The sequence below is a fragment of the Plectropomus leopardus genome, chromosome 13 (genome assembly GCF_008729295.1).
Source record: "Plectropomus leopardus isolate mb chromosome 13, YSFRI_Pleo_2.0, whole genome shotgun sequence".
Classification (NCBI taxonomy): Eukaryota; Metazoa; Chordata; class Actinopteri; order Perciformes; family Serranidae; genus Plectropomus; species Plectropomus leopardus.
Window position 1 is genome coordinate 27,689,235 of NC_056475.1, and position 13,554 is coordinate 27,702,788.

Sequence of the window (13,554 nt, forward strand, 5' to 3'; positions counted from 1 at the left end):
CCTTAAACACCTGCCTGATAGCACAAAAAATGTTTATTGCAATTATTTCTGGGACAATATACCTTCAAACTAACATGTTTATCATAACAGGCATTTTTGGAACTTGAACCTTTTGTAACCTGGAGCAACATCACTTTCTTCGTGTTGCTTTCTAGACGCTTTTCGCAAGTAATTAAACCTTTGAACCCAGAGAAAAGTGGTGCAGGCTCCTAGGTAAAAAGGCAACAAGCAACCTGATAAGAGATGATGCAAAAATCGCAAGAATTTAGTAGATTTAGAAAAAAAAAATAGGGAAAAATATTTGCAGGTATAACTGAGGGAAATGAGTTGTGGTATCTATGGGCACTGAAAGTCTGTTATTGACACACACAAAAATAATGATAATAATAATAATAAAATAAATGAAATAGTATTTAGTACTAAGCAGCACTGTTAATATGAGAAAATAAAGAGATGTGCCCCCCCCTTTTTTTTCCATCATGTTCTTCGCACCAACAGCATCTAATCTGAGGAGTTTGCAGTTTACTGAAGTCACTCTACATGTTTTTCTGGGTATTGGAATCATCCAAACCATCAAAACATTTGAAAAGCTCTGCGTCTTGCAGTGTGAAATAGCCATCTGCTGTCTGAAACACATGTAATGTTCTGTAATTCACTATCATGAGGACAAAGAATTGTGTGTCTCTCTCTCTGTGTGTGTGTGTGTGTGAGAGAGAGAGAGAGAGAGAGAGAGAGAGACATTTTGTACAGTTTATTTTATCTTGTTGTGGGTGTGCACCTACTGTGTAAATGTGTGTGCTGGAAGTAGGTGAAACATGCCTTCTGTTGCTCTCCTCCTCTCTCTGCTGACACATTCTCTTAACTGTGTTGTATTTGCAGCGTGGGTATTAAAAATTAGTAATTTGGCAAGCTCTCTCTGTTGAAATCTCCTCAGACTTGCAGCGAGTTGGAAGCCGAGAAGTTCCTGACAATGACAGGATGCCATCTTCTGTTGATGCGGAATACTTTTTTGAAGTCTATGAAACGACAGGATTATGTTATCCTGCGCTCCTGAGTTTCTGCCCTTCCTGCACATAAAGTGTATTTTCTCTCTCTTTTCCTCTCTGTGTTTGTTCTAATTTACCCTGCAGGCTTCCTGAGCACAGGGGACCAGTCTGCGAAGGGGAACTATGGCTTGTTGGACCAGATCCAGGCCCTGCGCTGGCTCAATGAAAACATTGGCCACTTTGGAGGAGACCCAGAGAGAATCACCATCTTTGGCTCGGGAGCCGGTGCCGCCTGTGTGAACCTTCTTATCCTCTCCCACCACTCCGAGGGTGAGGCTCTTTCACTGTCATTGTCACATTAGCAGTCATACACCCTGCTCAGAGGGGATTAACATTTCAGGACAGTGTGGGTAGTGTGTGTCTTCAGGTTAGTAATGAACAGCCTAAAACAAAAAAATATATATAAGGAAATACTATTCCCCAAAGTAAAGGGATGCAATATCCAGAAATGAGTCATCATCACTATTTGCAACAATATTAGATGTTTTTTTTTTTTTGTTTTCAATAAATATGAAAAAACTCCAAAAAATGAGCAATTTGAAAGAAAACCAGATTGTCAACATGGGCAGTTCTAGAGTCGACAGATGGATGAAAGCAGGAGGGTATTTGCTGTTAAAAAAAAAAAAAAAAAAACATTACTCACCTTGGGACACAAGCCCTATAAGAATCCCAAATAATGTCATTCAATGTGGGACTAAGATCGCTGAACTGCACTGACAAACTTATCCTTCTCCAATAAAAGTAATCCTGTCTGGATGGGGCATTTGGACCACAGTATATGCATAAAGTCCACCCGTTGTCATTGCCACATCGACAAATACCAACGCTTTGTCGCCCCCTCTGCATCTCATAAGGATGCACAGGCCTCCCATTAGCATGTGTATGTGACACTCTGAAAACCCACAGTAACACATGACTGATGTTGTTAAACAGACGCTAAGTTTAGACAACAAAACTATTTATATATAAGTTCATATATATGTATATAATGAGTGTGTGTGTGTGTGTGTGTGTGTGTGTGTGTATATATATATATATATATATATATACATAAAAAGATCATATTTTGGGTTAAAATAAATATTTTTGATATGTAACATGATATTTATTGTAACAGGCATAAATATATCTAACCCTTTCAAACCTGGAGCAGCATTACTTTCCATGTGTCAGACACCTTTCACAAGTATTTAATCCTTTTAACCTTTAAGAAAAAACAAAACACAGAAAAAGGCAATGAGAAACTTGGTAAGAAATGTTCCCAAAATTGAAAGATTTTAGTAGATTTAGAACTTTTGTCTTTTTTGTAAAGTAGAAAAAAAATGTCTAGCAAAAAGAGACAAAAGCTAGAAAAAAGCTGTATTTATATTTAATCTTATTAAATATATATATAATAATATATATAATATATATTATTTATATTATTAATCTTATTATATTTAAATATAATTATAGTAATTACACATTTACAGAATTACTATACATTTTTAGCACTTTTTCAATGTCATTTCTATGGGATTTTTTTTAAAAAATTTATTATTTTTTAGGTCATTTTCTTGTACTTCTGAAAAAAAATTCTTACTAATTTTGGGGTCATTTTTTTGTTGCTTCTTGCCTTTTTGATTTTGTTTTAAGCCCGGCTGATTATCGGGGCCCATAATTGGCATTTTGCCGATTATCAGCGTTTTATTTTAATGATTGCTGATAAAATTACACAATGAAAAAATCAAAGTATTACAGAGAGCCGTTTTTCATGTATTCATTCTTTAATTCAAATTTTCAATGAATTAATTGAAATTCTCATTAAGTACTAATAATTGGTGTCATCGTCTGTATCACTTTACTGTGATAACCAGCATCTGTAAGATGGCGTTACCAGTTGTATCATAACTACATATTAAACAGGGTTTTTAGTATGGCTGTTTGCATGTTTCAGTTTCATGTTTTCAGTTTTGAGTCCTTTGAAGCAATAATTAACATAATAGTAAATGGAAATTCTGCGGCACAGTGGTTAGCACTGTCACCTCATAGCCAGAGTGTCCTCGGTTTGTGGGAGGTTTGAGCCTAGGTTGGGGTGGCCCCTCTGTGTGAAGTTTGCATGTTCTCCCCGTGTCAGTGAGCATTTTCACAGCTTCTACAGCATCCTCTAACAGTCCAAAGACATGCAGGTTTATTAGTGACTCTAAAACTGTGCTTAGGTGTCAATGTGAATGTCTGTCTTTCTCTGTGTGTCAGCCCTGTGAGAGTCTGGCGACCTGCCTCTCCATGACCCTTAACTGGATAAGCGGATATGGTTAAAAAATTGCGCCTCATTTTTTTATGTGATAAAGTTTTGCCCAAAATTTAAAGTAACAAAAAAAAATCCAGTTTATGTCTTATGGCACCCTTGTCCCATCCTAAAGGCATCACCTCGGGACACCACTTCAGTATCCTCCTTATTAAGCACTGTGCTGTACTTTCTGTGTTTGTTTTTGAATCAGATCTCTAAAATCCGCAGCAGATGTATGATCACTAATCCTCCTGTGAGTTGAGCTCAGAAGGTGAACGGCACTTTATACTTTTCCAAGAATTCAGGTTGTGTTATTACTGAACTGTTTACTTTTGCGCTGACAAACCGACCTGGGACGGACAAAAATGTAGGTATAAAGGAGATTCTGAGTTTGCATACAGGAACACACACATCTCTTTTTGTCTTTTTCAAGACAGAAAACACTCAGGAGGACACAGTCAGGCATTTCAGTAACTGTATACGCCAAGTTGTTAGTTGCTGTCAAGTTGCCAGTTGGCAGTATCACATGCTGTCCATAAACAAAGACAAATACTCACACAAGTATTCAAATTATACTGTGGGTGTTGGTGGATGGTGCTTTATTTAAAATGTATTATATTAACCCTTTAAAAGATGGATCATCATAATTTTTAAGCACCTTTCACAAGTATTTCAACCTTTAAGCCCTGAGCAAATTGATTTGATTTCCTTTGAAACCGTGGAAATGGCAAGAAATGCCCCGAAATTTGCAAGAAATTAGCGATTTGTTTTTTTGTTTTTAAAGCTAGGGAAAATGATCAAAAATTAAAAATATATATATATTTATTTCTTTACAGAATTATTATAATTTTTAAGCACTCTGTCGGGGTCACTTCCTTGTTATATTGTTGTTGCTTTACTTTTTTGTTTTATTTTATATAAAACTAACCTGATGTGAAACCTCTTTCCTTGGCCTTACCTGTTTGGAAAAGGCAACAACAACTCAACTGCTACTGATTTCCTTACTCTAAAATGCTTAATAATTATTTTTCCCTTTTTTTCATCTTTTTGTCTTCTTCTTTTTTAATTAGTTAATTAATAGGCTGACTTGTTTTTGTGTTGTTTTTACTTTCCATCTCCTTTTTTCTTTTTGTTTTGTGCTAACATTCAGCTAATTTTTTGTACTTTTTACAAATTCCTTGCTAATTTTGGAGTCACCTTTTTTTTTAAGTGACTCGTCGCCTTCCTCTCATGTTTTTGAATGAAATCAAGCAAAGTTGCCCAGGTTTCAAAGGGTTTATTATGTATTTGCAACACTTTTATTCAACTATTTGTTGTTGCAGCAAATTTCTCTTAAAAATCCACTTTTTGGGATCTTTTGCTTGGTAAATATTGACCTATTTTGGCAACAAATATGATAAGTTTTGATATCATGTCTTAAATAAATAAAGAATGAACACTTACCATTATGGGATATTATGCACATATTAAAAAAAAAATCCTCTTCTACTCCATATTGAAGTCTTGGCTGTAACACTACAAACTGCGGAAGAAGTTGGTGGGTGAACGTTCTTTTTTTTTTAAAGGTACCGTGTGTGTGCTTTGGTGCGTGTGTGTGCACGCGCGCAGAGGAGAGATGAGATGAGCGGTAGAGCTGGAGCTGCAGCTGAGAGGCTTCTTAATTGATTTCACAGGGAGAGGAGCGGGGGTGGGGCACATGCAGAATATGGGGGGGCTTAATTATTAATGACAGAATCTGCAGATAAAACAGAGGGACAGCAAGACACTTTACATAACAGTGCAGCGGTGCAACAGTGCGCGCAGTTTTCTTTCTCTCGCTGTCTCTCTTTGGCGTTTTATCCAACCAACCGTCGAGCCCGCCACTGTGTGCGGAGATGCCATCATCTTTCATGCTGCTGTCTCTCGGCATTTGTAATGGAAGCACTTCATTTTTTTATCCTAATATACGTAAAGATTTTCCCCGGCTATGAAAACGAGCAGAATATCTACTTCATCTTGCCTCCTATGTGATATTCCACAATTGCTCCTCCTCCAACATATACATTATTAAAAGCAATCACACCATAAAGCCTTGAAAGCTCCATCAGCTGCAAGCAAAAGCCCGTCAGAGGGAAAAAACGGTGAGTGAGAATACGTGATTGTGTGTTTTCTGTTGAAGCTATGTATTATATATATATCCGCTCTATGTGGTCGTGCTTTGTGCAGGCCTGTTCCAGAGGGCCATCGCTCAGAGCGGCTCGGCCATCTCCAGCTGGGCGGTCAACTACCGACCGATGATGTACACCAAGATCCTGGCGAGGAAGGTGGGCTGCACTCTGGGGGACATGGCAGAGCTGGTGGACTGCTTGAGGAGGAAGAGTTTCCGGGAGCTGGTGGACCAAGACATCCAGCCTGCACGCTACCACATCGCCTTCGGACCCGTGGTAGACGGGGACGTGGTACCCGATGACCCTGAGATCCTCATGCAGCAGGTTAGAGCTGACGACTGCAGACGTCATTTAGCGAATTCTCACATTGTTTCTCAATTATTTCTTTGTATTTGGAGTGTAAATTTCTGGCCCAGTATGACTGTTGCACTCTGTGCCATCATGTCATAATGCGTGTTTGTCATGGCACCAGGGCGAGTTCCTGAACTACGACATACTGCTGGGTGTCAACCAGGGAGAGGGCCTCAAATTTGTGGATGACAGTGAAGGAGAAGACGGGATATCAGCAGCCTCTTTTGACTACACCATCTCCAACTTTGTGGACAATCTGTATGGATACCCTGATGGTCAGACCCTTTCTAACAATTATTCATTACTTTAAAGATCAATTCTTTAACTTTGCAGATGTTGTAAGACTTTATGACATAAAGAAGCACTTTCAGTGATGTTTACACTACAAGAAAGATGGCAGAGCAAAGGACTTTACTTAGCAAAAGTAGCTCTCTTAGCTGTGTAAAAGTACACAGTTATAAGTAAACTTTGCATTTGGATCACAGTTATAACGTACTGATTTGTCAGACATCTATAAATAAATGAACAATAATAATAATAAACTTTTCATACAAGGAATGCAGTTCAAAGTGATTCACAATTAAAAAAAGCAACACAAAGATCAGATAATCAAAAGACATATGGTGATAAACAACATGTAGGGGTCAAAGTTAAAGTACAGAGAACAATAAGAACAGTAAAAATAAGAGAATTGATATAAAATAATAAATACAATAAATATATTAATTAAAAGTGAGACTAAATAAATGGGTTTTCAGCTGTCATTTAGAAAAAGAGCCAGCTTCTCTTATTTGGAAAGGTATTCCATAATTTTGGAGCATCGTTAACAAAAGCTGTGCTGCTTATTTTCCTGTGCACATAATTGTTTGTGTTTAAAAACACAGCAGCCATAGAAGATCTGAGCGCTCATGAAGGATTGTAGAACTATACAGAGTCTGCAATGTTGGCTGGTCCCAAATCATTAAGAGCTTTAAAAACAATAAAAAGAATCTTAGAATCTATTCTAAAAGATACTGGGAGCCAATGGAGTTTAGCTAAAACTGAGGTAATATGCTCCCTCTTTCTTGTTTTGGTTATGTTATGAACTTCTTCATGGACTAACTTAGCTGGATGGAGACAAGCTATAAGCTACCAAAAGCTAGCCTGCTGACACCTTTGCCAGTCATGAGACCTGATCTTGCCGTTAAGGTTCCAGTTCATTGTCTAGTCTCTGCTGTTCAGCTGTTCGACTTGAAAAAGTATTTTTTACAGTCACATATTTGCTGTAATGAAACCAAGCACTGAAGTAGAATAGAATAACAGATTTTGCGTTGTAATTCACTTATTTATGATTTCTGTGCAATGGCTGTGTTCTGACATTATTGGCACAGTCCAAGCAGTGAGACTAACCAGCTGACCACCACTGTGGAGCCGACATAGATTTACAACCTTTTAACCAAGTTACAGATTTCAGCCTTAAATGTCTTCACCTATTGTTGCAGATAACCACGCGCTGGACACATACTCACATTCCTTTTTGTTTCTTCCAAGGTAAAGACATCCTAAGGGAGACCATAAAGTTCATGTACACAGACTGGGCTGACAGGGACAACAGTGACATGCGGAGGAAGACCCTCCTGGCTCTGTTCACAGACCATCAATGGGTGGCCCCGGCTGTCGCCACTGCCAAACTACATGCTGAGTTCCAGTCGCCGGTCTATTTCTATACCTTTCACCACCACTGTCAGACGGAGGCGAGGCCTGACTGGGCAGACGCAGCCCACGGAGATGAGATCCCCTATGTGTTTGGGATTCCCATGGTGGGAGCCACTGACCTTTTCCCCTGTAACTTCTCCAAGAACGATGTAATGCTCAGTGCCGTAGTCATGACATACTGGACCAACTTTGCCAAGACAGGGTTAGTATAATGCCAATTAAAATTTATGAATGACTTTCTGATGGTAGGTGCATTTATCCCATTCAGATATCAGGAAATACAAAGCTTGTATGGTATACAGTCTTTAAAGGGGACCTGTTATCTTTTTATTTATTTATTTGTTTATTTGACATGGACATACAGCAACATTGGAGCTGTAACAGTCAGACATGCCCAAGTCCCAGATGCACTGCTCTGAGTATTGATAGCAAAATGCTAATTTGCAACACCTGTCCATGAGTATACTGTGTTTTTGATGTTGTATTATAATGAAGGATTTTCATATTAGACATGGCCAAAGTTTCAAATATTGAGGTAAATGTATGTAGAAATAATTCCTATGAGCAAGAACCTCAGGATCCTACAATTCCAAACACACCATATCCAGTGGATTTTTTTTTTACTCTTGTTATAGTGCAGCAGCTACATGCTACATATAACTACATGCTACATGTCAGGGAAACATGTAAACATTGTTGTCCATTTTGTAAATATCTTGCTGATTTTGGATCGTGTTATGTTTATTACCTGTTATTGGTGACTTTTCACAGTAGAAAGTGGCTATTCTACATTACAGTCATTCCCAGGCTTCAAGGACAATTGGCTGCATGTTAACGTTCTGGAAGCACATAGGCAAATCCTAGGATAGCAAAGGAATGACTAGCCCTACTCTCCCTAGTACTGGTTGTCTTCGTTGGTTGGATTGGTAAAGTTTAGGCAAGAGAAGTGGGTTTGGTAAGGATTACGGTAAGAATATCAGTAAATATCAATTAATTACCACATTGACTAATCTTTAAACACACGACGTCCAATCTTGACAGAAACAAAATAAAATTCACCCAGAGTGTTATTGGTTACTCTTGCTAGTAATCTAGTCAATAAGTCCACTGTTCCAACAAGCACCAGCTCTGGTTTGATCAAAATGAATCCTTAATTTACAGAGTTAGATGTAAAAAAAAAACTTGTCGGTATTCCCCACAGTCTCTCTCTGACATTGTTAGCAGCCGGCTTTTTACAGTCCTGTAACTTCTCCCTCCACCACTAGGTTTCAGCTCAGCTGCCTGGTCCATCAGTAGAGACCGAAGACTGATCCCTGGTGGTGCATGCTGTGCACTACATACATTGAATTTAGAATAAGGAGCCCATATATTTATGAGGATATTGAAAAAACATAACCCTAGGATTTCTAAATACCCTGGTGTACCATTAGATCATGATTCCACTCAAGCCTAGATGATATATGGAATTGCAGTTTTAGAAACACAGGTAACACAATGTTCAAAACCTAATCATTACATTACATTTTTAACATATAAAAATGCTAGATCCTGTTTTTTCTCTCCCCCAGGGATCCCAACCTCCCAGTTCCTCAGGACACCACGTTTATCCACACTAAGCCCAACCGCTTCGAGGAGGTCATCTGGACCAAGTTCAGCTCCAAAGACAAGCAGTACCTGCATATCGGCCTGAAGCCTCGCGTCAGAGACAACTATCGGGCCAACAAGGTGGCCTTCTGGCTGGAGCTGGTGCCACACCTCCACAGCCTCCACAAGGAAATCATCAGCTCCATCACAACTCGACTGCCGCCCGGAGGCCCCAACCGCTGGAAGCCCGTCGGTGGCGGTGGCACACGCTCCACACGACCCGCAATCTCCACCTACCCGCCTGATCCTGAGCCCGATGGTTCAGAGAGGCCCCGCTATTCTCCCTTCCCTGACGAGACAAGGGACTACTCTACCGAGCTGAGTGTGACAGTCGCTGTGGGCGCCTCACTTCTTTTCCTAAACGTGCTGGCCTTCGCCGCACTTTACTACAAACGGGATAAGCGCCACGAACTCATGCAGAGACGCCACCGCCGACTGTCCCCGCAGCGCGGCACGACGATGGGCATGGGTGTTGGCATGGGAGTAGTAGGGGCCCCACCGCACAATGACCTGGCGCTGAGTCAGGAGGAGGAGCTCATGTCGCTGCAGATGAAGCAGCAGAGAGTGGAGCTGGAACATGGCACGCCCCTACCGTCCCGCGGCGTCCACGGAGACCTGGAACCCCTGCGGCCTCCAGTGTGCCCACCCGACTACACGCTGGCCCTGCGACGGGCGCCGGAGGACGTGCCACTGATGACAGCCAATACCATCACCATGATCCCCAGCACCATCAGCAGCATGCAGCCCCTCCACCCGTTCAACACTTACCCCCCTGTCCCGGCCCCGTCCACCACACCCGTCCCCAGCCACAGCAACAATGCCCTGCCACACCAACACTCCACCACCCGCGTATAGGACCAGGCACAACCTCTGCTACCCGACTCTGGGCTTACAGAGACGCACCACACAAACTGCTCCATCCAAACTCCACCCTCATCACCCTCTTTCCTTCTTTACTATTGTCTTTTCTCATTAAGCCCTCAAATAAAGCTGCAGTTTGGAAGATTTTAAGCAGTGAAATACCTCTAAAGTGTAATCATAAGTCAAGGGGGAGTTGATTTTAAAAGCCCGGTCCATTCTGCTTCGCCCCGTTTAAGCTCTTTGAATATTTCGTGCTTAGGTGAGCCACTGAACGCAGCTTTAAGCTCTCTCTCTCCAAGAGGTACGGAGCTGATCGCAATCAGTCTTCTGTGTAGCTCGGTTGTTTTGCACATGTGTTGTTGTGTCAGTGCAAAACTATGTTTGACATTGAATACATATATTCATTTTCATTAATTTGGTGAAAAGATAACACGGCAGCAAGCAGCTCTGTGCGAGGCAGCATATGCCCCGACAAGCTGTCTGTCATGAAGCGGTGATTTCTTGAAACTTACAAATTGCAGCTTTAAAGGCCCAATCTGGAAGTGAAATTTGGCACCCTGTGTTGAGCACAATGTCCCAACAGCTGTCTCTGTGTTATCTCTATTGTACTTTTTGTTCAGTGTGAAATGTGTTGACAGCGCTGCGGAAGTACAAGGATGAGCTATTTGACATTTAAACATGAGTTTTTCAGACATTTTCAAACTTTATTACTAATGTTTGCAAATTTACGTACCTGTTTTCAGTTCCAAAGCAACCCGAAATGCTTTGTAAAAAATCTGCATACTCACAAAAGCTTGAAACATTTCCAGATTGGGGCTTCAACTTCCGGGCGGTACAGGAAATAACTGGATCATACTCAGTCTGTGGGATGCAACCTGGAATCCAGGCTGCCCATTAGAACTTGCTGCATCTCTGCCACGCAGGCTTGTCACTTTATTTGTTTCATTACACTGTTAAAAGAGACTATCTGTTTTAAATTTAAAAAAGTTAGTGTCCTGGTTGCCTTAAAATTTTAAATTGACTATGCTCAGGGGAGGGGTGCAGTGAGGTATAAATGTGTGCACAGTGCTCTGTTTGTGCACGCACTGAGGCAAGACGACTGTCAGCTGCTTTGCAAGACCAACAAACAAGTTTGTTTTTAGGCAAGACAGTCGCAGCAATTCCCCGCAGGGAATGAAGGAGTGCGCCATCAAAATCGGGTGTTTTATGAAGGTATTGGTGTTACCACGAGCAGCGACTATCCCACCAAAACTGGGTTTTTTAAGAAGACATCAACTGAACTTTCAGCTGTGATTGTGCCACAAAAACAGGCATAGTAAGCCAAAACAGGGTCAGGGTTAGGGTTAGGGTTATCCCATCTTTTCTAACCATAACCAAGTTTGTTTTCTGTTCCTAAACATAAACACTCTAATAACATAATAAGATAAAATGTTACCGTAGTTTACAAAAACACATAATTTGAACATTTATTCTTGGGGTAGGGATGAAGAGCTGCAGGAAAACGTTGGCTGCTTACATCAGAGATCCCGTAAGTCCAAAGAATGTTCGCTCTCTCGCCTCAGACACCATTTGTCTCTGGACTGCATGTGCCAACATCTCCAATATTTTGTGGTGGCGGACATCGAGTTGTCCGTTCACTAAAGCCACTCACGTCCCCTGGACCAGTGGTTCCGAACTGGGGTCCAGATTTCTTCCTAATCGTTTTTTCAAGGTCCACACATTATTCCATTACCACATATCCAATTTCATTTCACAAAATGTTAAAATCAAGTTGGCCTAGCACACAATGAAATGAAACATATTGCAAGAAGAAACAAAAACAGCAAATAAAAGCTATGTGAAATAAATTCACTGTACCGCTCCATTGTTAGCTGCTATAAAACTCTCTCCCGATGGATATGCTTTCATCATGAAAGCCTCACGCTATTGTATGGATCTAAAAACCAGCTCTACAACAGTACAGTAACAGTAAGTTTATCGCATAGTTAACTGTCCCATGAGCTGCGCCGGACCTTGTCCTTTGTCCTGACATGATGACATTGTCATGTCAGAGCAAAGAAATTAATTAAATTCACGCATTTTAAATGTCTTTTTTCCTAGGGCTGTGAAATGATAATTTTTTTCAAAAACTGAATTTCAATAGTTTCTTGTGATTAATCACATTTTTTAATCATGTTTTCAATTCTATTATTTTGCATTTCAAAGCTGTTTTAAAGTCTTAATTGACAAAGTAAAGCTTCTTACCAGATTGTCTCAATTAGGAATCAGATGACAGAAAAAAACTCAACTCATGGGTACCCACAGAACCCATTTTTATTCTGATATTTTGATGTCGAGGGACCCCCGTGTAATGGCCGTTTTTCTATCGCCATGTCACGTCAGCTCCCTTATATCTTGTATCATCACTCTAGCCTTAAAACTCAGCCCAGTCCAGCCTCTTAAAGACTTTGATTATCGGCTAGTGATTAACATAATTTAAAAAAAAGTTACACATTACGCACTGACATGAACTGCATCACGATTAACGCTGACAGCCCTACTTTTTTCATTGATTTTCTGACATCAGATGCTGTTCAAAATGTAAAACAAATGTTCGCATAGCCAATGCCTTATGCCCCCCCCCCCCCCATAAGTAGACTGAATTCAAGAAGACAAGTTGAGGTAAATTTTTAAATCAACTTGTCTTCTCAAAATTACTCAACTTAAGAATTTATGGCAGCCCGGACACTAACTTTTTTTTTTTTTAAATAGTTGCTTTTCACAGTGTGTCTGTCTGTCTGTCTGTCTGTCTGTCTGTCTGTCTGTCTGTCTGTATTCCTCCATCTCAGCCCATTGAACTGCTTCTCTCTCTCCACTGCCTCACTCTCTCTCTCTTCCTCTCTCTGCATCTGCCCTTGTAGCTCTTTTTATTAAACCATCATCCATCATCCATCTCCTCTCCTATTTCTCTCCTTAATCACTTCTAGACTCTTTTTTTTCCTTTTGGAGTCTTTTATACAAAAACACAAATGTAAATGATGTATTATTAATAAATTGTAAGGACATGAATGAAAAAAAAAAAGATATTCTGATATCTCGTTTTTACCAGCATTCTTGGTGCCAAGTACTGTGATAAAAGTTCCTCTCTCACTGGCGTCCAGTGGAGCGCCCCGAGAGGTCCGTCCTGACTGTAACCTACAAAAGGAATTACCATCATAAAAAGTGCCAACCCCTTCATCTTTTTTTTATTACTATTTATTTGTTTAATCCACACACTTCTTTTTTTCTTTTTTTTTTACACTCTGTTGCACTGTGGCTGGTCTCTTCTTCAAAAGGGAAATCAGATTCAATATATCCTCGTTTAAAAAAAAAAAAAGAACATAAAGTTTATTAACTACTTTGCTGTGTGGGATATTTGCATGTTTTTGTTTTTTTTTATTAAGAGTGTGGACCGAAAAGTTTATTTGCCATTTAAAATGATTTGCCTTGTTCTTCTTTGATTTTATTTTGAAATTCATTTTCATTTTCTATTTTACTATTAGCTGCACTTTGTGGTACTTCA

The 13,554-nt window shown here is 40.1% G+C and overlaps 1 protein-coding gene across 1 annotated transcript in view; it reads left to right on the forward strand.

Annotated features, from left to right (window-relative positions):
- Positions 1-10,369, forward strand: part of nlgn2b (neuroligin 2b) — an 83,178-nt gene extending 72,809 nt beyond the window's left edge. Inside the window, exons 5-9 of the mRNA XM_042499594.1 lie at positions 1,131-1,316; positions 5,521-5,786; positions 5,935-6,088; positions 7,344-7,710; positions 9,077-10,369. Coding sequence (XP_042355528.1) covers positions 1,131-1,316; positions 5,521-5,786; positions 5,935-6,088; positions 7,344-7,710; positions 9,077-10,007 — 1,904 coding nt within the window. The 3' untranslated portion in view covers positions 10,008-10,369. The remainder of the gene's footprint in view (positions 1-1,130; positions 1,317-5,520; positions 5,787-5,934; positions 6,089-7,343; positions 7,711-9,076) is intronic.
- The last annotated feature ends 3,185 nt before the right edge of the window (positions 10,370-13,554 follow it).